This window comes from Vigna angularis, chromosome 5 (assembly GCF_016808095.1).
Source record: "Vigna angularis cultivar LongXiaoDou No.4 chromosome 5, ASM1680809v1, whole genome shotgun sequence".
NCBI classification, from domain to species: Eukaryota; Viridiplantae; Streptophyta; class Magnoliopsida; order Fabales; family Fabaceae; genus Vigna; species Vigna angularis.
The window spans coordinates 32,359,815-32,383,948 of NC_068974.1; the positions used below are offsets into that span (position 1 = coordinate 32,359,815).

A 24,134-nucleotide genomic window follows, 5' to 3' on the forward strand; every position below is an offset into this window, starting at 1 on the left:
ATAGCGTTCGGTCAATTGTTTCGGTTTTGTTTCTTATGAATCGTTCGTTACTCTCGATTGGGTAGTGTGAAGGTATTCGGTCTCCAACGTTCACATGTTCTTTTTATTCTGTGAATGAAAATATAATTGATGAATGACAAATTATGTTTAATATGAGAATTTTGGACTTATGTATACTATGGGAGAGAATTCCAAGGCGGAATGTCTCGTGTATGGTTATGGAATTGTAAAGTATGAATATGGATATGCTAAGTTGGCGTTCATCCTGAAATTCTGAGTATCATTCTCACATAAAGAGAGGTATTTCATTTGTGAGAATAGTAGGAGGTCCTACCACCTCAGGGTGCCGAGGTAGGTATTATGGGATTAACCTTGGGTAGTAGCTTTATTGGTGTCAGCTATTACACTACCACAAGTGCAAGGACGACTATAGCTACATATTCATACAATCCGGATGGTCAAGCATAGTGTTCGATTTATATATACTTATATGAATTATGATGTTTTGTTTGTATGTGATGAATTGTATTCATTGTTGTATGATGTACCGTTCAATTTCGTATGGATTAAACTTGCATGAAATGCATATATGTGGTTATAATTAAATTTCAATAGCTTACCCTACTTTCTTGTTATGTCTTGTCTTGTCCGTTCGGTTTTCTTTTCCATTGCGATGATCATCCTGTGGATGTGAGCAGAAGGTGACGAGTGTTCGGTGGAGCAAGTATTGGAAGGCGATGATCTTGTCGCTTAAGTTATGACTGCTCGGTCATCGGTTGTGTGTAGTTTTGAATTGGACCGTTCGATCAATAGGGTTAGTTTACTTTTTGCAAACCGATCGATTTTTACAGTATGTTGTATCACCGTTCGGTTTATTCCTATATTTATGGTTATTTTGGATAACTATAATTGTTAAATACTTTACTAACTATTGGTGAAATGATCTATCATATTATTATATGTGATTAATCTATGATATAATATTATGCTATATTTTGGGGATGTTACACCTTCAATAATAAAAGTTCAATGGCCAAAATATTCATAAAACTATAGTCAACTAATATCAATATATTAGTTTTCCTTTTCAATTTTTTTTATTTTAAATATAAAAAATATAATTAATTCTTAATTTATCTTAAATTTAAGTATTTTAAATTTGTAAAACAATTATGTATAAAAATTTTAATTAGACTAAAATAAATTTTGTTACTCACTAAACATATTTTTAAAATATATAATATAACTATTTAATTTTATTATGTAAAAAACTCATATAGATCTTATCAAAATTAGATAAAACATATGAATGAAACAATTTAACATAATGAATTTAAAAGTAATAAGTATATGATTTTTTTTTATTATATGTTGTTTATTTATTTATTTAATATATAACTTACAGTTAAATTCAATCAACAATTAATAATCAATAAATAAATAAATATATATATATATATATATATATATAGTTTGCTAACACGGGCCTGTTTTTCAGTTGGTACATTTTAGTAATGTGTACCGGATTTTAGTATACAAAAATACCCTTTATATTATGAATTCTAAGTTTTAAGGTTAAGGGTATTTTAATAATTTCATTCTAAAAATTAAAAAAAAAACAAGAAACTTCCAAACTCTTACTACACTTAGTTTATTATGCTAAAATTAGTTGGGGAATTGTGGTTAATTGTCCAGTATTTTTCTGTTTTTCATAATTGTGACCGGTAATTCTTATTTTGATTAATTTGAATTATTTATGATTAATTATTTACATGGTTAATTCTAAGAAATTATTGGGTAATAATTTAGGACATTTTGGAGAGTTGTCACGGCTTCGGATGGAATTCACGTCCAGCATCTTTCTTTTTGCAAAGCACACGGCTGATTAATTTTGCTGAAACAGAGAGCACACATCCACGTTCCAGCAACACCATCATCACCGTCCACCGCAGCAACACGCCAAGCCTCAAGGCAGGGGCAGCAGCACGTTTTGAAAGCAAATCAATAGGAGGTGCTGCCACGTCTTTGTGTCAAAGTATCACGGCTGGAAGCAAGCGGATGCACACGTTGATGGAGAGCTCCAAAGCCAGCACGTTGAGAGTGTAGTGTGCGGAAACGTGGAGATGGGAAGGACCAGCAGCAACACTTCACGGCTAAAACAGAAAGCACATCACCGTCCAGTAGCTTGGAGCGGAAATGGAGTGACCAGCTTTGAAGAGCAGCAGCTCACGGTCCAGCTGGGGAAGCAAGAAGACCTTCTACGTCCAGCAGGAGTTCGTCTCCAAGCAGCAACGGTGATGGACGTTGAAGAGAAGAAGGAATTGTTATCAAGCACTCCCTCGGTCCAGCAGCTTCACATGAAGAACACCACATGGACAGCAGTTTGGAGTGGAAGAACACACATTCACGGTCTGGGAGAAAACACAACAGCAGCGGTTTTTCATCCATCACGGACGGGCAAGGAGAAGAGCTTGGTTGCAGGTCCGGAAACTTCCATCCAGCAGCTATGGATTCTAACTTGAGGCAACAGCTTGGAGAGAAAAATAAAACACTGTCCAGCCGCCGCCTAAGTGATGGAGATCCGGAATAGCAGCAGCGTGGTGTGTGCTTGGAAAAGAAGGAGGAGCTCTCGGTCATTGCAGCTACTACTTTGGAAGATGCACAATGCTGGCTGGAAGAAAAATGTGAAGTGCTGCATGGTGATTCACTGGATTCATGCGTCCAGCAAGCATCAACGCAAACAACAGCAAGCAAGAAGTGGAAGCAAGTCCAGCAAGCTTGAAGAAAGAAACACACGGCCTTGGTGCAGCAAGGAAGGTTGGCAGCAGCTCCAGCACTTCACGCTCCAGCTCTAACACGTTCCAGCCATTAGCCAACACGTTTCCAGCAGCTTGAGACGCACATGGCAGCAAAGCAATGGACATGGTAGCACGTGGTGATGAAGGAAGAAGAGTGAGCAGCCACCGGTGGAAGAGAGAGCTGCACGGTGTCTCGGCTTGGAGCAGGTGCAGCCGCCACCATAGAGGAAGTCCCTCCACCACCCCAAGAACTCCCTACACTCTTCCACTATTTTTTTTATTCCAAAAATATCCTACACCTCCTCCTCCGTCTCAATGCAACAACTTTCCCTTACGTGCATAGGCATAACCTATTATAGTCCGGCAATAGCCTATCACACCTCCCCACTATCTTAGTTGTTACCGGCTTTATCAATGAACGAGTCCTTGAAATAGCCCAGCCCCAATATGTCACCAGTTTTCTCCTTAAGGTTTATGCCATCTAGAATTTCTTTTGTGCACCCAACTGTCAGATTATTCAGTTTTTCTTCCTTTCCATCTGAACTGCCTACCTAGTATGATACTGTTGGTGCCAAAGAACTCCTTTGCAGATGATTCATCAGCATACATGTCAATGATAACATCAGAAATGTCTAAAATCAAACATTGTAGTGCAAAAGCTATGTAGATGGGGTGGTGACGTTGTGTTAGGAGACAAACATTTGTGAATCCTTTGATACATAAATGTGAGACATGGCGTTTATCCTTTAAACGGATGTCGATATCCGTGCACACCGTTTAATGCATATCTGAAGGGTAAAAAAGGAAGAGGAGATACAGACAGCATTGTGGTGGAGAGTAACTCTCTAGAAAAAGAATATATGAAATAAAAAGGTTATTTATTTGTCACTTTAATTTAGTGTTTTTGTTTGGCGGCTTACGCATGAGATCTTTGTTCTGGTGCGGCGTAGCGCAGCTTCACGCATGCACAGTCACCATGTCCACTTCAATCCTCTCTGGTCTCAAACCCATTTCCGTTAACACCCTCCTCAACGAAGGAGCCCTCAAACCCGCTTTTGAATCCTTAACCCTCCTTTCCTCTCACCCACTCACGCCCCCTCGCGTCTCGAACACGCGCATTCTCTCCTCCTTGACTGAGAAAGCCCTCCCATAAGGCCAACAGTTGCATGCCCGTTTGTTAAAATCTCACGTTTCGGCGTTTCTAGCCACCAAGCTTGTCCACATGTACGGAAAATGTGGCTCTTTGAGCGATGCACTCAAAGTGTTCGGCGAAATAACTGAAAGAACTAATTTTACCTGGAATGCCATGATGGGTGCGTTTGTGTCAAGCGGTAAATACCTCGAAGCAATTGAGTTGTACAGAGAGATGAGAGTCGATGGAGTGGCGCTTGACGCTTGTACTTTTCCCTCCGTGCTTAAAGCGTGTGGTGCTCTTGGAGCAACTCGCTCTGGGGCTGAAATCCATGGTGTGGCTGTTAAGTGTGGATATGGTGAATTTGTGTTTGTGTGCAATGCGCTTATAAGTATGTATGCCAAGTGCGGTAATCTTGATGGGGCCAGGATGCTGTTTGATGGGATTATGATGGAGAAAGAGGACGCTGTTTCTTGGAATTCTATTATTTCGGCACATGTAGCAGAAGGGAAATGCTTGGAGGCATTGTCGCTTTTTAGAAGAATGCAGGAGGTTGGTGTCGAGAGTAATACATATACTTTTGTTGCAGCTCTTCAAGGTTGTGAGGATCCCTCGTTTGTTAAACTGGGTATGGAGATTCATGGTGCCGTGTTGAAATCTAACCATTTTGTTGATGTCTATGTTGCCAATGCTTTGATTGCCATGTATGCAAAGTGTGGTCGTATGGAGGATGCTGTAAGAGTTTTTGAAAGTATGCTTTGCAGGGATTGTGTATCTTGGAATACATTGCTCTCTGGTTTGGTTCAAAATGAGCTCTATAGTGATGCTGTAAATTACTTTCGAGATATGCAGGGTTCTGGCCTGAAGTTTGATCAGGTGCCAGTGTTAAACTTGATTGCTGCGTCTGGCCGATTGGGAAATTTATTGAAAGGGAAGGAAGTTCATGCCTATGTAATAAGAAATGGAATGGATTGTAATATGCAGATTGGGAACACCATGATAGATATGTATGCCAAGTGTTGCTGTGTGAAATATATGGGTCATGCTTTTGAATGTATGCCTAAAAAGGATTTGATTTCTTGGACAACTGTTATTGCCGGTTATGCACAGAATGAATGCCATCTGGAAGCAATGAACTTGTTCCGGATGGTTCAGGTGGAGGGGATGCCTGTTGATCCCATGATGGTTGGAAGTGTTTTGCAGGCTTGTGGCGAGTTGAAATCTAAAAACTTTGTCAGAGAGATTCATGGTTATGTTTTAAAAAGAGATTTAGCTGATACAGTGCTACAAAATGCCATTGTCAATGTATACGGAGAAGTTGGGCATATAGATTATGCAAGACGTGTATTTGAATCAATTAAATCCAAAGATATTGTGTCTTGGACAAGTATGATTACCTGCTGTGTTCATAATGGACTTCTAGTTGAGGCTCTTGAACTTTTCTACACTCTAAACCAATTTAAAATTCATCCCGACTATATAGCTCTCATTAGTGCACTATCTGCCACTGCTAGTTTATCTTCATTGAAGAAAGTGAAGGAGATTCACGGGTTTCTGATTAGGAAAGGTTTTTTCTTGGAGGGACCAATTGCTAGCTCCCTGGTGGATACGTATGCTCACTGTGGGAATGTGGAGAACTCAAGAAAGATATTTAATTCTGTAAAAAAAAGAGATTTAATTTTATGGACTTCCATAATCAATGCAAATGGAATGCATGGATGTGGACGTAGGGCCATTTCTTTATTCAAGGAAATGACTGATGAAAATGTTATTCCTGATCATATAACATTTCTGGCTTTATTATATGCATGCAGCCATTCAGGGTTGATGGATGAAGGTAAGAGGGTTTTCGATATTATGAAATATGAATATAAACTGGAACCCTGGCCAGAGCATTATGCCTGTATGGTTGATCTCCTCAGCCGTTCCAATTCCCTTGAGGAGGCTCATAGTTTTGTGAGAAACATGCCTATCAAACCTACTTCTGAAGTCTGGTGTGCTCTTCTCAGCGCTTCCCTCATTCATTCTAATAAAGAACTGGGAGAGCTTGCAGCAAAGAAGCTCTTACAATCGGATACAGAGAATTCAGGAAAATATGTATTGATATCAAACATCTTTGCAGCAGATGGTAGATGGAACGATGTTGAAGAGGTGAGGTTGAGAATGAAAGGAAATGGCACGAAGAAGACACCAGGATGCAGTTGGATTGAGGTTGAGAATAAGATTCACACCTTCATGGCAAGGGACAAGTCTCATCCAAAATCTGATGATATTTGTCTAAAACTAGCTCAGTTTACAGAACTTCTGGAAACAGAAGGCTATAGGGCTCAAACGAAGTTTGTGTTCCATAATGTCAGTGGAGAAGAAAAAATGCAGATATTATATAGACATAGTGAAAGGTTGGCACTTGGTTTTGGTCTGCTTGTTACGCCAAACGGTTATACTATTCGGATCACAAAAAACCTTCGAATTTGTGATGATTGTCATACATTCTTTAAGATAGCATCAAAAGTCTCCCAACGGACCCTTGTTGTAAGGGATGCCAATAGGTTCCATCATTTTGAAAGAGGAATTTGTTCATGTGGAGATTTCTGGTGAATACTTGATAGTATGAAAATTTATAGCACACGTCTATGTAGAGTTTACAACTTGATTCATGGTCCACATGTTAGTCCTAGTTCATCCATGAAAAAGCCCCATGGTTTCTTCAAGTGGAGTAAAAGAAAGCTTTAGCTCCCCAAACTCTACGTAAAGTGGATTAGAATCAAGATCAGGACTGAAGTGAGTTTAACCTTTAATTAACTCTTATAAACAATATCAAATATGTTGGTAATTTTTTTTATATTTAAATAAAAAAATTTATATTATATTTATTATTATATTATTAAATAAAATATATAATATATAGTTTAATATAATTATTGACTAATTATTTAATTTTATCAACTTTTTAGAAAATAAAACTTATAATATTTAACAAAGCAGGACAAAGCTTTAAACAAATCTAGTCAAAAGGCTATTAGATTAATCATAATAAAACTCATACTAAAGTTTTTTTTAATTACTAAAAATATATCTATTATATATATATATATATATATATATATATATATATATATATATCGGATTTTAGTAGACAAAAATACCTTTATATATAATGAATTTTTAAGGTTAAGGATAATAATGAGTTTTCATTTTATAATTTTTTGTCTTATCTAATTTTCACAAGCATAATGACATATGAAAGAATTGGTAATTGGCCTAGAGGGTTTTTTTTAGAGATGATGATTTAACATGAAGGCAATGACTCGACTATTTACAAAGACAAATTGTTTAACACCCAATGTTTCTGATTTTTTCACTTGGGGCTATAGTAGGGTAACAGAGGAAAATGTTACAGTGAGAGAGATGTGTTGAAGGGGTCGCACTTCACACAAAAATTGATTGCGAATGCAGTATAAACTAAAAAGTGATTCCTAGGTTATCTTTCAAGGACCAATTACGTGTGGTTCAGTATTAGATTTTTATACGAAAGAGGAGGTTGTTTTGAAGGTTGATTTTAGACAGAAAATTAAATTGCAGTAAAAATAAATTAAAACAGTGAAAACCGAAACAGTAAAAACAGCAAACCAAAACAGCAGTAAAACAAAAGACAGTAAAAACGTGCAAAACAGTAAAAGACAGAAAACGAAAATTAAAACAGAAATTGTAAATACAGAAGACAGTAAAAACGTGCAAACGATAAAATCACAAAGCGGTAAAAACTAAAATCAAACCCAGTGCAGTGAAAACTAACAGACAGTAAAACAAAATAGCAAAAACGAAATTTTATTAAAACAGCAATACAGAAACGAAAATACAGTAAATCAGAAATACAGAAAACAGCAAACAGTAAATTCGGAAAATGGTAAAAAACGAAAATCAACACAGTGCAATGAAAATAAAACTGAAAAACAGACTGAATAGTAAACGTTCAGAAAACTTAAATTCAGAAAACAATTTGCAGAAACGGTAAATTCCGAAAGCAGTGAATTGTAAAACAGTAAAAACAGAAACATAAACTTTGCAGCAGAATACAGAGAATGAAATTTAAAGTTCATGGTTGAAGACGAAATGATAACAGCAGAGTAAAAATTTAAGAGTAATTGTTGACATAAATATCGATGAATGATTAATTTTAATTGTTGAAAGTTATTTTTTATTGAAATTATATTATTTTCATTTTCGGTGATAGGAAGAATTAAATTTGTTTTTCAATTTTTTTTATTTTTTATAATTAACTTTAATTTAATCCTTAAAATAATTGTTAGGGAACACAAACTTCGGTTCAGACCGGGTCAACAGAGAGACAAACGGAACACCTATAAAACTCGTTCATCTTCCGCCAACCGAAAAGACCCTAGATTATCACAGAGCTGGTTCCTCATTCTTCTTCGTCGCAAATCTCACAATCTTTAGAGAAACCTATCGCCTCTATTCCAAGTAAGCTCCTAAAGCCCCACGCTATTCCTCACTCACTTCACGATTTAGCCTCGCTCTTCTCCCAGATCTCGTCTTCCATTTGTTTTTTGTTATTTTATTCTAGTTAAATCAATTTTGCCAAATTCTTCTGTTTTGATCATATTCAAACAGTGTGCCTTATCCACGAATCTGGTTTTTATCATTGTTCAATCTGTTGCTGTATTCGATTTTGTCTTCTCAATTAAATCCGGATATTTTGTTGTTTTCCCTGTTTTCTGGTTGTTAGTCGAATTGATGCTTCAATTTTGTTTTTCATCTGTTACGTGTGTGTGGGATTATTTATTTAGTGTTCTGTTGAATTATGAAACTGTGAAGAAGTTCAAGTTGTGCAAAATAACATTAGGGTTAGGCATACCTTTGTTCCCAAGCAGTAGTGGCAAGCATTTGGTGATGTCAATTCTGTAATGTTCTTTTGGCACGTATATAATGATATTTGCTCGAATAATTGACGAATAGTTTATAATTATAACCACCTTTACCCCAGTCACTTCTCCTGCACATCCATAACCTCATATTTGCATTTTTTGAATGATCAATTCATTCAATTTACGAAAATACGGGGCAGTGTGCTTGGTCTACGAACAGTTGTACCTGCTACAATTTATAGTATACAATGGTACTTGGTCAAGAGACTTTGGAGTGGTGAGGAGAATGTAGCAAGATATAGTTTGTTACTCACTGGAGTTTGGAAAGCTGTTTCACTGTATATGTAGAGCTGTTTCTAATGTAACATCTTAGATATTATCTGATGAAACTGAAAATTGTCTGCACTGGAGTTTTGCTATATAGCTTTTGTATCTTCTTGTTCACCTGAAAATCCCCACTTTATTTGATATTCTAGTTTTTGGTAGTATGGTGCTTCAGTTATATATTTATCGCGTTGTTCCTTTTTTATCTTTTGTTTCTCTCCTGCTTCGTTCGATGCCTAAGTTGGAACTAGGTAAAGCTTCAAGTACTTCTCTCTATCTGGTATGTTTGTGATGGTGACAAAAGCGGGGGAGAGCATCCTTCAAGTCCTGTTTTGTTTCAATTCATTTCATGCTATGTTTTCTTCCTATTTTAGATAATTGGGAAAAAATGAGATAATCCTTGGCTTTGGTATGCAGGATGTCGGAAGCACCATTTAGACCACGTGAAAAGCTTTTTGAGAAGCAAAAATATTTCCAGAATATTCCCAAGCATACCTACTTGAAGGGACCCATGGATAAGGTTACATCTGTGGCCATACCTCTGGCTTTGGCTGCATCATCACTTTATCTGATTGTAAGTTTAATTGTAATATGGTCTTTTTACTTGTCTCTGTTGACTTCGTTATCAGTATATCTCCAATTCTCCATTTTTTTTGGAATCATGTTATATCGACACTGTGTTATGCATTTTGTCCAGGGACGAGGAATCTATAATATGTCGCATGGAATTGGAAAGAAAGAATGACCTGGGAATTTCGAATTGAGGAGGTGGCTATTTGCGACACAAAACAACCATAGCCTCCTTAATATGGACCACTGGTTACCCTTGCATTTATGTTTGTTCTCTTAATAAAATTTCTTAGTTGCAGATTTTGACTGCCATTGGGGTTTATAACTTTATAACGAAAGTTGTTCATTGTATGTTTTATAAAATCAAATTGGGTGAATTGGCTCAGACTGCTGGCATTAGATTCTGGTTTATGCTTTGCCCCTTCTTTTGCATGCGTTAGACAAGCTCAACGGCTTTCCTCATCGGTCGTTATGCATTTCAGTTTTTTCTTTATGGTGTGTCGTCCAGTGGAATTACTTGGTGAGAAGTTGCCCTTAAGCTATAGGTGGTGGCAGGAACCTGTGAAATGGTCTTAAGGTGGAAACCAAGTGCGGATTGGAACTCCATAGAATTTGTATTTATAATGCATATTTGGTTTTATATTGGAGAGGTCTCTAACCCCAACCATGGTTTGGGTAAATGTCGTAGTTTTTTCCCGTACCATGATTTAGAAAAGTCTAACTGAAAATAAAACACGTTATCATTAGAATCTTGATTCAATACTTCCAAGATTCTGAGTTTGTATGATGTGGTTGGGTGCGAGTGTTCTCTGCCTAAATCGGAAGCACAAAACACTAAAGGCAATTTTTCTCGGTCCAAACACGCTGTTAAGCGGCAACTTTGTCATTGAAGAAGGAAGCAATCTGCTTAACAGTGATCAAAGCATATTTTGTCAAGTGCGTGAATGTAAGCACAGATTTGCCCCTTAGTTGAAAATATGTGGCTGCAAGTCCTGCGCGTACTTTGTCTTCCTCGAGGTTTTGTTTGATCACGTACCAAAAGAGTATTACACAAGCAGCAAACAAATTCTTATTATGAGCAGGCAAAGCAAAAATCTTTTGCAGGATAGATTCAGTGGAAATGTGATACGGTGGGCCTATGCAATTCAAAGCTCGACATGACGTACCACAGCCAGTAGGTACTGCTCTCTAAGTCGCAGCAGTTATACAGCTCAGATATTCAACGCTGCTGATCAAAATTCAGATACTAAGAAGTTCATGGACGGTCAAAACCCAAAAACAAGAGCACAGCAACTAACAACTAAGCTGGAGACTAATTTTTTGGTGGGTGGACTGTGGGGCATATAACATTCATATGCCTCCAATAAGTCAGCAGATCTTTGAATGTATACACCACGCTTGACAGAGTTGGATTCACTTTTAAGCTTTTCTGACTTCTGAGTATACTTAGGAAGTGATGAAATTCTAAGAACAATCCAAGTGCATGATTAATTTGATGAGATACTCTAATTGGCTATTCAACATACTAATCAATGATGATGTAACAAAAGAAAAAAAAAACTATGACGAACACTAACTAATAATGAAGGATCACAAGTCAGGCTGTAAAGTATTCACCATCCACTCTTTCATGCATTTACTCGTGTTGTACTTTCCCTGCTTAAATCATTCTTGTTATATGCGTTTGTAGAAGAAATTTTAAACAATCTCAAACTCATTCGTATATTAACTCAATCAAAAAGGTCGTCACATCCACGAAAAATATTATCTTAAAAATGAAAGATGATTATAAGATAATGCTGTGTTTTCACTTTTCACTTTTCACACCTAGATTCATCGAGTGGAACTCAATGGTGCTTGGCCCAGTGTAATGCGAGTGAGCAATTATTTAGAACATAAGCTGGAAGCTCCTCTCTTACAGTGCCAAGCTGTGTGAGTATGTGACTTTCTGTTCCAGAAAATGCATTTTTGGGCTGGTCGTCCATATGGGTAATAATTTTCTATAAAGGCAACTGGGTACTGCCAGTTCTCCTACTCTGTCTTGCTTCCTAAGGCTCTCCCACATTCAAGCTTTATATATCAGTAGGTGACCCTTTCTGTTCACTCCTCAACCAAAACTTATGGTCCAAGCACTTTTCTATCTTAAAGAAAGCACTTATATAATTACCAATGCTCCTTAGAAACTTCTTAAGAAAAATACCTATATATATGCTACCTTAAAAGATCTAAAAATATTTGCCATATTAAAAGTGGTAAAAAGATGATATGATCCTCCAAGTTACCTTGGGGAAGCAGGTATATAGCTACATATATACACGCGTCTGTGTAAATTTTTTGGTCCATACATCAACTATTGATACCATGTTGAGGAACAGTCGTTAGCTGAATATGCCAATATACCAACTTGAGAAAATTGCTACCTAACCAAAGCACTCTCATAAAGATTCTTCACTAAGTTTTCAGAGAATAATAAAAGGAGAAGTGTAGTCAAAGATTAACATTTATACTCTCAACGTATAACACCTTCCAAATCCAATACTAGAACTTTGATGGTGCCATAATCAAGTTGGCTTGTGAATAAAGTTGACAGGGAAAACACTAAGTATTTGTTTAGAGAAGATAAATCCACTGTTAACTTCATAGCTTTTGGCAGTCATATCTGTCATTTGGGCTTATTCTAAGGTTTGTTAACAACACAAACTACTTGCTCTCACACCCTTAAAGCCAGTCCTGTTTATAAGCACCTTAGGGGAAAGTGGAGCCATCATTCCAAGGAAAAGAGAAAAAAAAAACAGAGAAAGAAAACGGGAGATAACAGGCCTGGGAGAGGAAAAGAGTGTTATTGACTGTGGTGCAATAATGGCAACACCAAAACAGCCATATGAGCAACACCAACAACAAACAAATGTGCAGCGTGTGAGAAATTCAGGGATGATTAACGTCAACCAGAGTCCAATGAGGGATGACAAGGAAGAGGAGATGTCAAGATCAGCTTTGGCAATGTTCAGAGCAAAGGAAGAAGAAATTGAGAGGAAGAAAATGGAGGTGAGGGATAAGGTTCACGCTTATCTGGGTCGAGTAGAGGAGGAAACAAAACGCTTGGCTGAGATTAGAGAAGTAAGTGTCACAATGCTTTTGGCTTACCTCTAAGCTTTCATGCTTTATTTGTTTTCTGTTCTTTTGTGTTTTACATATAAATCAATATACAGCGTGTTTGGTTCCACATTCCAATAGGTATAGTTTCTATCTCTCAGACCTGATTTCTAGCTTCTCTTCCCAAACACGCCAATAAACTTAAGGTATAGGGAAAAATATACTAATCTGATCAGAAAGTTTGTTTCCTTTTAATTTTCTCAAAATCTTCAAGTGATGATCAGAAACTGGGCAATTGCTGTGTCATGTGTGCTGTGTATTGGTTATTTTTCCTTGTTCTTGGACAAGTACTTATAACATGTCACCATATTTGAATAGTAATTGTTTGAAAAACTGAATACGATGTTGTAGGAGCTTGAGGGTCTGACAGATCCATTGAGGAAGGAAGTTGCAATGGTTAGAAAGAAGATAGACAGTGTGAACAAAGAGTTAAAGCCACTGGGCCAAACCTGCCAGAGAAAGGTGAAGTTTTCCAACTGTTTACAGTTGTTTGCTTTTTGACATTTCTAAAATCCATTCTTAAGTGATCCCTATCTGGTTTACTTACACAGCTTTTGATACAAACACTTGAGCACTGAATAGAATTTAATCAATTAGCCATGCTTGCTTTCTTGGCCCCATGTTGTCTCATCAACTGAGAGGCAAAGTGGACATGATTATTTAGTGGTTAAGCTGTTCATTATTAATAATTGTGTTCAAATGTCCATGTAGAAAATGATCTATTTGGTTCAGTGGCAGATTTCAAATTCCTCATGCTGCTTCTTTTGCATCATTATGCCTACAAAAAATTAAATAAAGAAAAGGGTTGAGGGAAATATGAACCATAAACCAATCATAACTCACCTTTGTTGATACTACTTTACTTTCAAAAATGGTTTGACAGATAACAAGAGAATTAGTTAAGTATTAAATAAAGAAGACTTAAATATGCTTTTAGTTTCGTAAACGTGAAATTTCTCTATATCTCAATCTTTCATATATTTTAGTCTTTAAACTTTAAAAATGAATAGATATAAGTAATAATATTAACTTTTTTTTACATGTTAAATATTGTTTCAGAATGATGTTTGAGTTGTTTACGTCACTTACCACTTTCAGCTCAAATGCTAACCTGAACAGTGTGATTAACACAAAAAAATTAACATCATTAAATTAGAAAGATTATATTCATTCATTTTCAAATTTGAGACTAAAATATATTGAATTTTAAGACAGACTAATTTCAATTTCGTTTCCAAATTTATGGATAAAAAATACTTAACTGATTTAAACATAATTTTCATATTTTCATTTATCTCTTTTCTGGACTCACAGGAAAAAGAATATAAGGAAGCCCTTGATGCTTTCAATGAGAAAAACAAGGAAAAAGCTCAACTTGTTACCAAACTAATGGAGGTAAGAATTTCTTTGTTGATTTGAGTGAGTACAAAACTTTCTGAAATTGTTTCGTAACTTGTCTTTTTTTCTGTTTGTTCCATGAATGTTGGGATAGCTGGTGACTGAAAGTGAGAAGTTGAGGATGAAGAAGTTGGAGGAGTTAAGCAAAAACGTAGATACCCTGAACTGAAATTAATGCTAATACAAGTAACCTTACTTCTGTGTGATGTAACTAGAACCATGTGGTTGTATTGTAATGTGACATAATTTGTGATTTCATTGTATTTTGAGAATTTGATTAGGAAATCTGCATTAGACAGACACCTAAATTCTGAACATTGCAAAAGTTCTTGTCATTTGATTGAGATGTGTATTCAAACTGAACATTCAGAAACATCTATTTTTTTTTGGGTTAAATATGTATTTCGTCTCTTAAGTATCACATGATTTTGGTTTTAGTCCCTACTCGAAACTTTGATGGTTTTTAGTCCTCATAATTTTGAAACTCTTACTATTAGTCCTTAAAGTTGGATGGCGTTAGCTTTTGTTTGACGTGGCTAATGGTCAGCCCACGTGTCATGTCACCTGACTACTTTTAATTGATGTGGCAGTAAAGGTGTGGTGGTCGGTCGGCCTGGTGGGAGGTCAGCCACTCGGTCTGGTGGTCGGCATGGTGGTCTTTGCCCATAACAGCTCGGTCTTTGCCCAACACCGTTCGGTCTTTTACATAGTCCGCTTCTATTGTGTTCTGTTGATTGTAATAGAACCCACCAAGCCGACCGACCACCAGACCGAGTGATCGACCACCCACCAGACCGCTACACCTTTACTGCCACGTCAATTAAAAATAGTCAGGAAAGGTGACATCACACGTGGACTGACAGTTAGCCACATATATTAAAAGTTAACGTCATTCAATTTTAAGGACTAACACTAAAAGTTTCAAAACTATGAGAATTAAAAACTATCAAAGTTTTGAGTATGGTCTAAAACCAAAATCGCGTTATAGAGAAAAACATATTTAACCTTTTTTTTTATGAATGAAAATATTCCATTAAACCAATCAATTTTTTCATGTTCCAACTTACCCAATTGATGTCACGAACACAAAACTTAACTATATCAGTAACACTAAAGGAGTTGTTCAATTTGTCAACATTTTGCACATATACTTATTCTTAAAATGTTGGTAAATATGAGTATCAGTTTCATTTGATAACAATAAAAAATTAAAATTTTATAAGATAATTTTTTATGTATAATAAGTTTATATCTCCTTGGTGATATCACTTATTCAAATATTTTATATTATTTCTTTTATTATACAATAAAAATCAATATTTATTAAGAAACTGTAAAGTATAAAGTTTAAAAAGTATAAGTAAATATAAAAAGTACGAGAACAAGTGAAAAATTGATTAAAAGTGTAAAAACAAAATAAAGATAATATATATTAAATTATTTATAATTGTTATAAATTAAACAGGTATTGAAAATTAATTATATAAGAGATGAATATTATCAAGAGATAAATACATAGATAAATCTAATTTTAAAAAAAATTATAAATTAGATTTAATTAATAATTTAATTCTTATATTTATTCTCCACTTGATATTCAATTAAGTTTTTATTAAAAGATTTAATATGTTTTATCTTATTAAATTAGTATTAAAAAAATTTAAAAGTAGTATCAGAATTAATTTTCTATATTCTTTTTCATTTTATTTTAGATATTGATTTTATCACATGACGCTTTTAAAGTTCATTAATACTAATTTAATAAGTCACTTGGAACTCAATTGAATTTTAAAAAAAAATCAACTAAGTAAAAAAAAATATAATAATCAAAACAAATGAAAAAATAAAATATAAAAATAAATTAAAATAGAAATAAATAGAGAAATGTAATTTTTCCATTGAAACCCTAAAACCTATGGAAATAATTCGAATATTTTGTCCCAACAAAGCTGACATTAGGGGAAGAACGTAGAGTGAAAGAAACGTTAACAATGGCGTCAGAGAGCACAGTGACTTCAAACTCTACCGACGGTGAACGACCGAAGGTGGTTGTCATAATGGGACCCACAGCTTCCGGGAAGTCGAAGCTTGCCGTTGATTTAGCCTCTCAATTCCCCATAGAAGTCATCAACGCTGATTCCATGCAGGTCTACCGCGGCCTTGATGTTCTCGCCAACAAACTCCCTCTCTCTCACCAAAACGGTACCACAGTACCCTCGCCGCACCTGATTATTCTCCATGCCAATCCCGTTCCGTTTCTGAAATCACGTTTCGAATTTGCTGCAGGAGTGCCGCATCATCTCTTGGGAACTGTAAGCCCCAACGAAGAATTCACGGCTAAAGCGTTTCGGGATTCCGCTATTCCCGTATGTCTTAATCGATGAATCAAGAGAATCCACTTATTATTAATATTATTATTATTATTTGTTATTTGCTATTATTATTATTATTTTAATTTTCAGATTATTGATGACATAGTGGCTCGCAATCATTTGCCTGTTATAGTTGGGGGTACAAATTACTATATCCAGGTTGGGATTTTGAGTGATGCGTTCTTTGTGTCTTGTTGTGTTCTTAATTTTATTTATTTATTTGAATTTCTTATAATGATTAATAATGTACTTATATGGCTGATTTCTACTTATTAATCCTCTTCAGGCTCTTGTGAGTCCGTTTCTTCTAGATGATTCTGCCGAAGATATGGATGAAAGCTGTTTGGGTGACCCACCTGGTATATTGTTATGTATTTGGTGCTTTCTCTTACTTTACTTTTTTTTTTTTTTTCTATTTCAATTGATATATACTTATCCTTTATTGCATTTGTAATTTTATAGGCATCACGCAGTCTGAGAACAGTTTCCCTGCTGAAAATGATGGTTCAAGCTATGGTTATGATCTGCTCAAGGATATTGATCCAGTTGCTGCTAATAGAATCCATCCAAATAACCATAGAAAGGTTGAGTATAATTTGATTATTTATCATTTACAGTTCTAGGTACAATGAAAGGTCCGTCTTATTTGTGCACTTGGAGTTACGTATGCAACAATTCCATGATGGTTTTTCTGTTTATAATGAGTTCAGTTTTGTTGAATGCCTATGTAAAAACTTTTACATCGTCCACCAGTTAAATATCAGTCAAAATTTTACTTTTAAAATAGTTGTTGCAAAAGTCAGCATCCGAATATGCATGGCAGTTTATGATGGTATAACGACTCTTAAAAAGTGGATTTAGGTCCAACTCTATCCTAAGAAATAAACTTGCAAGATGATATCTGTATTAGTTTATATACTATAATTTAGTTATATCTCTAGTTAATGTAAAATCTTTAATATAGTCTTTCATGCCAAGGAGTATAAATTTCGCATATGGAACTAGATATTTGTGCAGGTAACACGATATGACCAACAAACCTTATTATTAAGGTAAGCTTTGATACTACTTTAGAAAGTGAAGTTAGACCAAAATCAGTTTTACAAAACTTGCTTGCAAACAATCATCTATATTATTAATGTATTTAAATTTAATTCATTTAATATATGAAGCATGTATAAGTACTACCCTTCATGCTAAGGATTAAGCATCTTGCATGTGGAACTAAATACTTGTGCAGGTGGTACAATATGTGCAACAATCTTTATTAAAATAAACTTTGATATCATCTTAGAAAGTAAATTTAGATCTAACTCGATTCTACAAAATTGGCTTGCAAACGAACATCTGCATATTAATTTATTTAAAATTTAATTCATATAAAATTAGAGCATGTATAAGTACAACCCTTCATGCCAAAGACTAAACCTTGTTAAGGTAGACCTCGATACCATCTTAGAAAGTAAATTTAGGTCTAGTTCAACTTTACAAAATTGGCTTGCAACTAAGCATTTACATTATTAATTTATTTAAATTTAATTCATAAAATATATAAGGCATTTATAAGTATGTTTATTATTGTAGTCTTATGATTTTAAAGTTCCAGCGTGTTGTACATCTATTGGGACCAAGCCATATGGTTTTTCAATTCATTTTATAACATTTAAATATATATGAAGTGCCTAATTGGGAATCATCAACCCGCATACTTGTGTTTTAATGGGTTTCAGATAAATCAATATATTAATTTGTACACTCGCACGGGTGTTCTTCCTAGTAAAGTTTTTCAAGGAAAGGCAGCAGAGGTTTGTTTTCTTTGCCAATAGTCAATTACTGGAATTTCAATATGATCTCTTTTCCCTTTGTCTACGTATAGTTATATAATTATTTTTCCCACTAATCACATTACCACACTATACTCATTCTGTTCTATTGATGGACAATTGGTGTGGGTATCAAGTGGATCAATAATGGAAAAAGGATGTTTAACTTGCTAATGTTTTGTTGCAATGTCTGGTGATTCTTTTTTCCCCTTATAAATAATATTGGTCTTACTTGTGGCAGGGCAGAATTGGGGTCAAGTTGACAACTTAAGATATGATTGTTGTTTTATATGTGTGGATGCATCTCTCCCTGTACTGGACAGATATGTAGAGCAGAGGGTAGATTGCATGATGGACGATGGATTACTCAATGAAGTCTATGACATTTATAATTTGAATGCAGATTATACTAGAGGTTTGCGGCAGGCCATTGGTGTCCGTGAATTCGAGCCTCTTCTTAGAACTTGTGTTGTCAAAGACATGTATGAAAGAGAGAGGGAACTGACTGAAGGATCCAGGGTAGAAAAGGGCAAGACCTTGTTTAATAGTAATTTGATGGAGTTGGTGAGATCTTCCAATGATACTGAATCCATAATTCTTTTGGAAGAAGCAATTGAAAAAGTAAAGGTTAATACCAGGAGACTTGTTCGCCGACAGGTAAAAAATAATGTCTTTTGTTTTCTGACTTCCTTAAACAAGCATTCTTGGATGAAATTATTTTGGCCGAGCATGCAAGGAAACTGAAAATGTCATTTTCTGTATTCACAAGTTATAGAAAATTGCCAGTACCACTGAGATGATTAATAATTTTGACTTAGACGTTTGAAATACATTGTCCTTTCTGTAGAGCATTTAGTTCACCTGCCATTCGGCTGTACAGTATGACTATTTATTTGTTTTTTCTATAATTTATTTGTATTATTATTAGCGTTTTCCTGTGCTTCCTAGAATTAGTGTTTGTTAAGGTATAAGGTGGGAGATAATGATAAGGGTTGGGAGGTAATGAGAAGGAGAAGAAAGGTAGGAGGGAAGTGAGGCCGAACGGTATTGACCGTAAAGGTCGAACGGTGGAAGGCATTGAGAGGTAAGGTCGAATGGGGACAAAGGGGAATGGTCAGGCCGAATGGTGACAACGGGGGCGACCAAGCCGAACACGGTGGGAGATAGGGAGCGACCAGGCCGAACGGTGGGAGGCAGGGAGCGACCAGAGCGAATAGTGGGAGGCAGGGAGCGACCAGGCCGAACGGTGGGAAGCAGGAAGGACCTGAGAATCACCATCTTAAATGCGAGCGGTTAGGGGGGCGAGAGCTAATTATAGTAAAAGAAGCACAATAAGAGAGAATATTCAGTATAAGTTAATTAGAGTAAATAAATATATATATCTTAAGAAATATTCAATATAGGATATTTATAATTAAGGATATATGCTAGGATATGGGGAGATATTTATATTAAATATAGGGATATTTATATTAAATGCAGATATATTCTAGGGAAATATTTAATAAGAGATGTGCGGGAAATAATTAGTATAAATAAAGTTGGAGTCTAGGATTAAGGGTATGCTTTTGATTATTGAGTTTTGTGACAACATTATTGTCTTGTGAGGGAGGTTATGCTCCCAAAGTAATTGAAGGAGATTATGCTCCCAATTATTGTTTACCCTTGTTTATTCAGATATTACCATCAATAAAAGAGATTCATTCATCCATTATCATTCGTTTATTGTTCTATTACGTGTGTGAGAGTGTGAAAGGTTGTATTTGACTAGTTTACGTACTCAGGTACGTAACAATTGGTCCGACCTACCGGATTCGTCAAGGGAGGAAACTGTCGGATCCTATTGAGAGGAGGAAAGACATCATGGAGGGAAGAGTAAATGCAATTGAAGGGAAACTGGAGGTCATAGAAATCTCCATGGGAGGATTGGAGGCAGCGGTCCTGGAACTAGTGAAGGTGATGGGAGAGCGAGGTCGATGACATGAAGGAAACTCAGATGGAAGTCAGGGGTCTGTCAACGGGAGAAAGGAGGAGGAGGGCGAGAGAGATGGTGGCAGGCTAGATGGTGGACACCGAGAGGAGCATCCGAATTGGAGGAAAAGGGTAGATCTACCCATTTTTGAAGGAAGTGATCCGTTGAATTGGATCAATAGAGCGGACAAATTCTTTGAGCTACAAGGAGTATCGGAGGAAGAGAAGTTGCGCCCAACCTATATCAGCATGGAGGGAATCGCGGGACACTGGTTCAGATTTTGGAGGGAGAAGGCCAGGAACCGTTTGTGGTCAGGATTAAAAGAGTCAATGGTGATCCATTTCGGAGGAAGAAACCGGGGAACCGTCTTTGAGAGACTGGCGGCCTGTAAACAATCAGGAACCGTGGAGGAATACATCCAAGAATTCGAAGTCTTGGTAGGCCAAACGGAAACAATACCCGATGCACAGCTGATGGGGTACTTTGTGAAACGGAGGGAAGAAGGAAGGTGCTTTAGATGCGGTGATCGGTTCGGTTCTGCTCATTACTGTCCGGACAGGAGCTTGAGAGTCACGATATTGGCGAAAGATGAGGAGGGATGGCCACCACCCGAGCCTCCCGACCTGAATTGATGAGGAGCCATGAGATCAAGCTCCCCGATTCCAACCTTTAGGACAAGGTTGTTTTGCAGCAGGGTGTAATGTTAGGGTATAAGGTGGGAGATAATGGTAAGGGTTGGGAGGTAATGAGAAGGAGAAGAAAGGTAGGAGGGAAGTGAGGCCGAACGGTATTGACCGTAAAGGCCGAACGGTGGAAGGCATTGAGAGGTAAGGCCGAACGGTGGACAAAGGGGAATGGTCAGGCCGAACGGTGACAACGGGAGCGACCAGGCCGAACGGTGGGAGGCAGGGAGCAACCAGGCCGAACAGTGGGAAGCAGGAAGGACCTGAGTTGAACGGTTGAAGAATCACCATCTTAACTGCGCAGCAGTTAGGGGGGCGAGAGCTAATTACATTAAAAGAAGCACAATAAGAGAGAATATTCAGTATAAGTTAATTAGAGTAAATAAATATATATATCCTAAGAAATATTCAATATAAGATATTTATAATTAAGGATATATGCTAAGATAATATATGGGGAGATATTTATATTAAATATAGGGATATTTATATTAAATATAGGGATATTTATATTAAATATAGGGATATTTATATTAAATGCAGATATATTCTAGGGAAATATTTAATAAGAGATGTGCAAGAAATAATTAGTATAAATAAAGTTAGAGTCTATGGTTAAGGGTATGCTTTTGATTATTGAGTTTTGTGACAGACATTATTGTCTTGTGAGGGAGGTTATGCTTCCAAAGTAATTGAAGGAGGTTATGCTTCCAATTATTGTTTACTCTTGTTTATTCAGATATTACCATCAATAAAAGAGATTCATTTATCCATTATCATTCGTTTATTGTTCTATTACGTGTGTGAGAGTGTGAAAGGTTGTATTTGGCAAGTAGGTGGATTCAGGGCCATGATAACGGAAACGTTAAATAATGTAATTGATCAATATTCGTTGGTGACAATGAATTATTGAGGTTTGTACGGAAGCTTAAAGTATGACATTAATATTGAAGCTATCTTCATGACAGAAGAGGATGCTCAGTCGACTGCAAACATTGTTTGGTTGGAACATATACTACGTTGATTCCACAGAAGCAATATCGAGTAAGCTGTTTTAATCATGTTCCCTGTATTTTCTATGTTCATCAATTAGCTCGTGTAATATCATTGGATTACATTCATTTAGTTATGTTGCAGGCAAATCAGAAAATGCATGGGCACGCCAAGTAGTTGAACCTGCTGTGAAGATAGTTAAATCTTTCTTGAGTGAGAATGGAAGCTTGTCATCCACCTTTGGGGCTTCAAATGACACAGGGATGAAAATAATGCAAAGGGACCTCTGGACACAATACGTATGCAAGGTCTGTAATATTTTATGATCCACCTTCGTGAGACATTTTTTTTTTGTTAATAACTTACATGAATGTTCTTTTTACTCTGGAAAACGAGTGTGGTGATCCTTATGGCGTTCTGCATTGCAATACAATTTTCACCTACAGAAAAAAACAAGTGGAAGCAATTTGTTAAACTACCGTCTGTCGGATTTTTGTTTCTCGAAAATCTTTCATTTGGATGACAAATCTTTCTGTATGAATTACTACAAGGAGTTTGTGACTTGCATCATCAAACTCAAACATTCTGTTTTCTTACGAACCTTCCTTTTGACAGGCGTGTGGAGATCGCGTTCTTAGAGGATTACATGAATGGGAACAACACAGACAAGGTCGTGGGCACCGAAAACGTATTTCAGGTCTTAAGAGCAAGGGCCAATTTCCTGGTTTCGTGGAACAGAAGGTTGAGTATTCTCAGTGTGAACAGTGACAATATATCGTATGATTTCTGAAATTAAAAATATATGGGTATAGTTTATAACTTAAACTATGCTTGTAGTTTTTTCTTTAATTAAATTTGTGTTTTTTTTACCTTTTAAAATATTCATTTTAATATCTTAACTCTTAAATTTAAATAAATATTTCTTTCAAACTATAGTTATCTTCAATTTTATGGTACAACTTTGATTTTTTTTAATAATGGAAAGAATCATGAAACTTAATCTATTAGATTTATTTATATGAAAATAAGTAGACTAAAAAACCCAATTTATGTGTGAATAGAAAAAGACTATAAGGTAAAGATTGTTCGAAAATTGAATCATAGAATAAACAATTTAAAAAATTATATAAATGTGTCCAAAATCGAAAGTGGTAGAAATAAAGACAACATTAACTAGAGTTAAAAGGATAAAAATAATTTGTTTAAAAAATAAAAATTCATTTATCTTTTAACAATAGCTACCTAAAAAGGTAAATTTACATGTTTATTTAACTCGATATTTTGAAAGACAAAATACGCAATAAAAAAATAAGGGTTAAATATGTTTTTCGTCCCTTAAGTCTCACATGATTTTGGTTTTAGTTCCTACTCGAAACTTTGATGATTTTTATTCCTTATAGTTTTAAAAATCTTACTACTAGTTCTTAAAATTGAACGACGTTAACTTCTAGTAGATGTGGTTAACGATCAGTCTACGTGTGATGCCACCTTCCCTGACTACTTTTAATTGACGTGGTAGTAAAGGTGTGGTGGTCGGTCGACCTGGTGGATGGTCGACCATAATGTCTGTTGTTGGGGAATGATCGAACGATGTTAGGCAAAAGACCGAACGGATATGGTGACGAGTGGAGTTCAATATATGAAAGACCAAACGGTGTTGGGCAAAGATTGAACGATTATGGTGATGGGTGAAGTGCAATATATGAAAGACCGAACGGTGTTGGAAAAATACCAAACGGTTATGGGCAAAGACTACCATGCCGACCACCAGACTGAGTGGCCGACCACCCACCAGGTTGACCGACCACCATACCTTTACTGCCACGTCAATTAAAAGTAGTCAGATGGCATGACACGTGGACTATTCGTTAGCCACGTCAAACAAAAGTTAACGCCATCCAATTTTAAGGACTAATAGTAAGAATTTCAAAACTATAAGGACTGAAAACCATCTAAGTTTTGAGTAGGGACTAAAACCAAAATTGTGTGATACTTAAGGAACGAAAAACATATTTAACCCCTATTTAATA

General features: G+C 36.0%; 3 protein-coding genes and 1 pseudogene across 5 annotated transcripts; all 4 read left to right on the forward strand.

Moving 5' to 3' along the window:
- Positions 1 to 3,706: 3,706 nt before the first annotated feature.
- Positions 3,707 to 6,583, forward strand: LOC128196489 (pentatricopeptide repeat-containing protein At3g63370, chloroplastic-like; annotated as a pseudogene).
- Positions 6,584 to 8,252: 1,669 nt separating this feature from the next.
- On the forward strand, positions 8,253 to 10,095 carry LOC108340467 (uncharacterized). Its single transcript, XM_017577874.2, has 3 exons — positions 8,253 to 8,412; positions 9,558 to 9,714; positions 9,838 to 10,095. The coding sequence occupies exons 2-3, from the start codon at positions 9,559 to 9,561 to the stop codon at positions 9,883 to 9,885; spliced, it is 204 nt and encodes a 67-aa protein (XP_017433363.1). The 5' UTR covers positions 8,253 to 8,412; position 9,558; the 3' UTR covers positions 9,886 to 10,095.
- Positions 10,096 to 10,236: 141 nt separating this feature from the next.
- Positions 10,237 to 14,649, forward strand: LOC108340466 (uncharacterized). Its single transcript, XM_017577873.2, has 4 exons — positions 10,237 to 12,827; positions 13,215 to 13,325; positions 14,178 to 14,258; positions 14,356 to 14,649. The coding sequence occupies exons 1-4, from the start codon at positions 12,570 to 12,572 to the stop codon at positions 14,428 to 14,430; spliced, it is 525 nt and encodes a 174-aa protein (XP_017433362.1). The 5' UTR covers positions 10,237 to 12,569; the 3' UTR covers positions 14,431 to 14,649.
- A 1,505-nt stretch (positions 14,650 to 16,154) lies between these two features.
- LOC108340761 (tRNA dimethylallyltransferase 2) lies at positions 16,155 to 23,037 on the forward strand. 3 transcript variants are annotated; one of them, XM_017578325.2, is made up of 10 exons: positions 16,161 to 16,463; positions 16,548 to 16,627; positions 16,724 to 16,792; positions 16,920 to 16,992; positions 17,096 to 17,217; positions 18,364 to 18,438; positions 18,703 to 19,113; positions 22,080 to 22,155; positions 22,249 to 22,412; positions 22,720 to 23,037. In XM_017578325.2, the coding sequence occupies exons 1-10, from the start codon at positions 16,253 to 16,255 to the stop codon at positions 22,870 to 22,872; spliced, it is 1,434 nt and encodes a 477-aa protein (XP_017433814.1). In that variant the 5' UTR covers positions 16,161 to 16,252; the 3' UTR covers positions 22,873 to 23,037. The 3 variants fall into 3 exon arrangements, with proteins under 3 accessions (XP_017433816.1, XP_017433814.1, XP_017433815.1); XM_017578327.2 differs by lacking the exon at positions 22,720 to 23,037 and having other exon boundaries at positions 16,155 to 16,463; positions 22,238 to 22,412; XM_017578326.2 differs by lacking the exon at positions 18,364 to 18,438.
- The last annotated feature ends 1,097 nt before the right edge of the window (positions 23,038 to 24,134 follow it).

Excerpts from the sequence above, each read along its gene's own strand:
- LOC108340467 (XM_017577874.2), top strand. The coding sequence starts at position 9,559 with ATGTCGGAAGCACCATTTAGACCACGTGAAAAGCTTTTTGAGAAGCAA. Across the intron at positions 9,715-9,837 it reads CATCATCACTTTATCTGATT|GGACGAGGAATCTATAATAT; the intron begins GTAAGTTTAATT and ends CATTTTGTCCAG.
- LOC108340466 (XM_017577873.2), top strand. The coding sequence starts at position 12,570 with ATGGCAACACCAAAACAGCCATATGAGCAACACCAACAACAAACAAAT. Across the intron at positions 12,828-13,214 it reads GCTTGGCTGAGATTAGAGAA|GAGCTTGAGGGTCTGACAGA; the intron begins GTAAGTGTCACA and ends ACGATGTTGTAG. Across the intron at positions 13,326-14,177 it reads GCCAAACCTGCCAGAGAAAG|GAAAAAGAATATAAGGAAGC; the intron begins GTGAAGTTTTCC and ends CTGGACTCACAG.
- LOC108340761 (XM_017578325.2), top strand. The coding sequence starts at position 16,253 with ATGGCGTCAGAGAGCACAGTGACTTCAAACTCTACCGACGGTGAACGA. Across the intron at positions 18,439-18,702 it reads TTCAAGGAAAGGCAGCAGAG|AATTGGGGTCAAGTTGACAA; the intron begins GTTTGTTTTCTT and ends GTGGCAGGGCAG. Across the intron at positions 22,413-22,719 it reads GGACACAATACGTATGCAAG|GCGTGTGGAGATCGCGTTCT; the intron begins GTCTGTAATATT and ends TCCTTTTGACAG.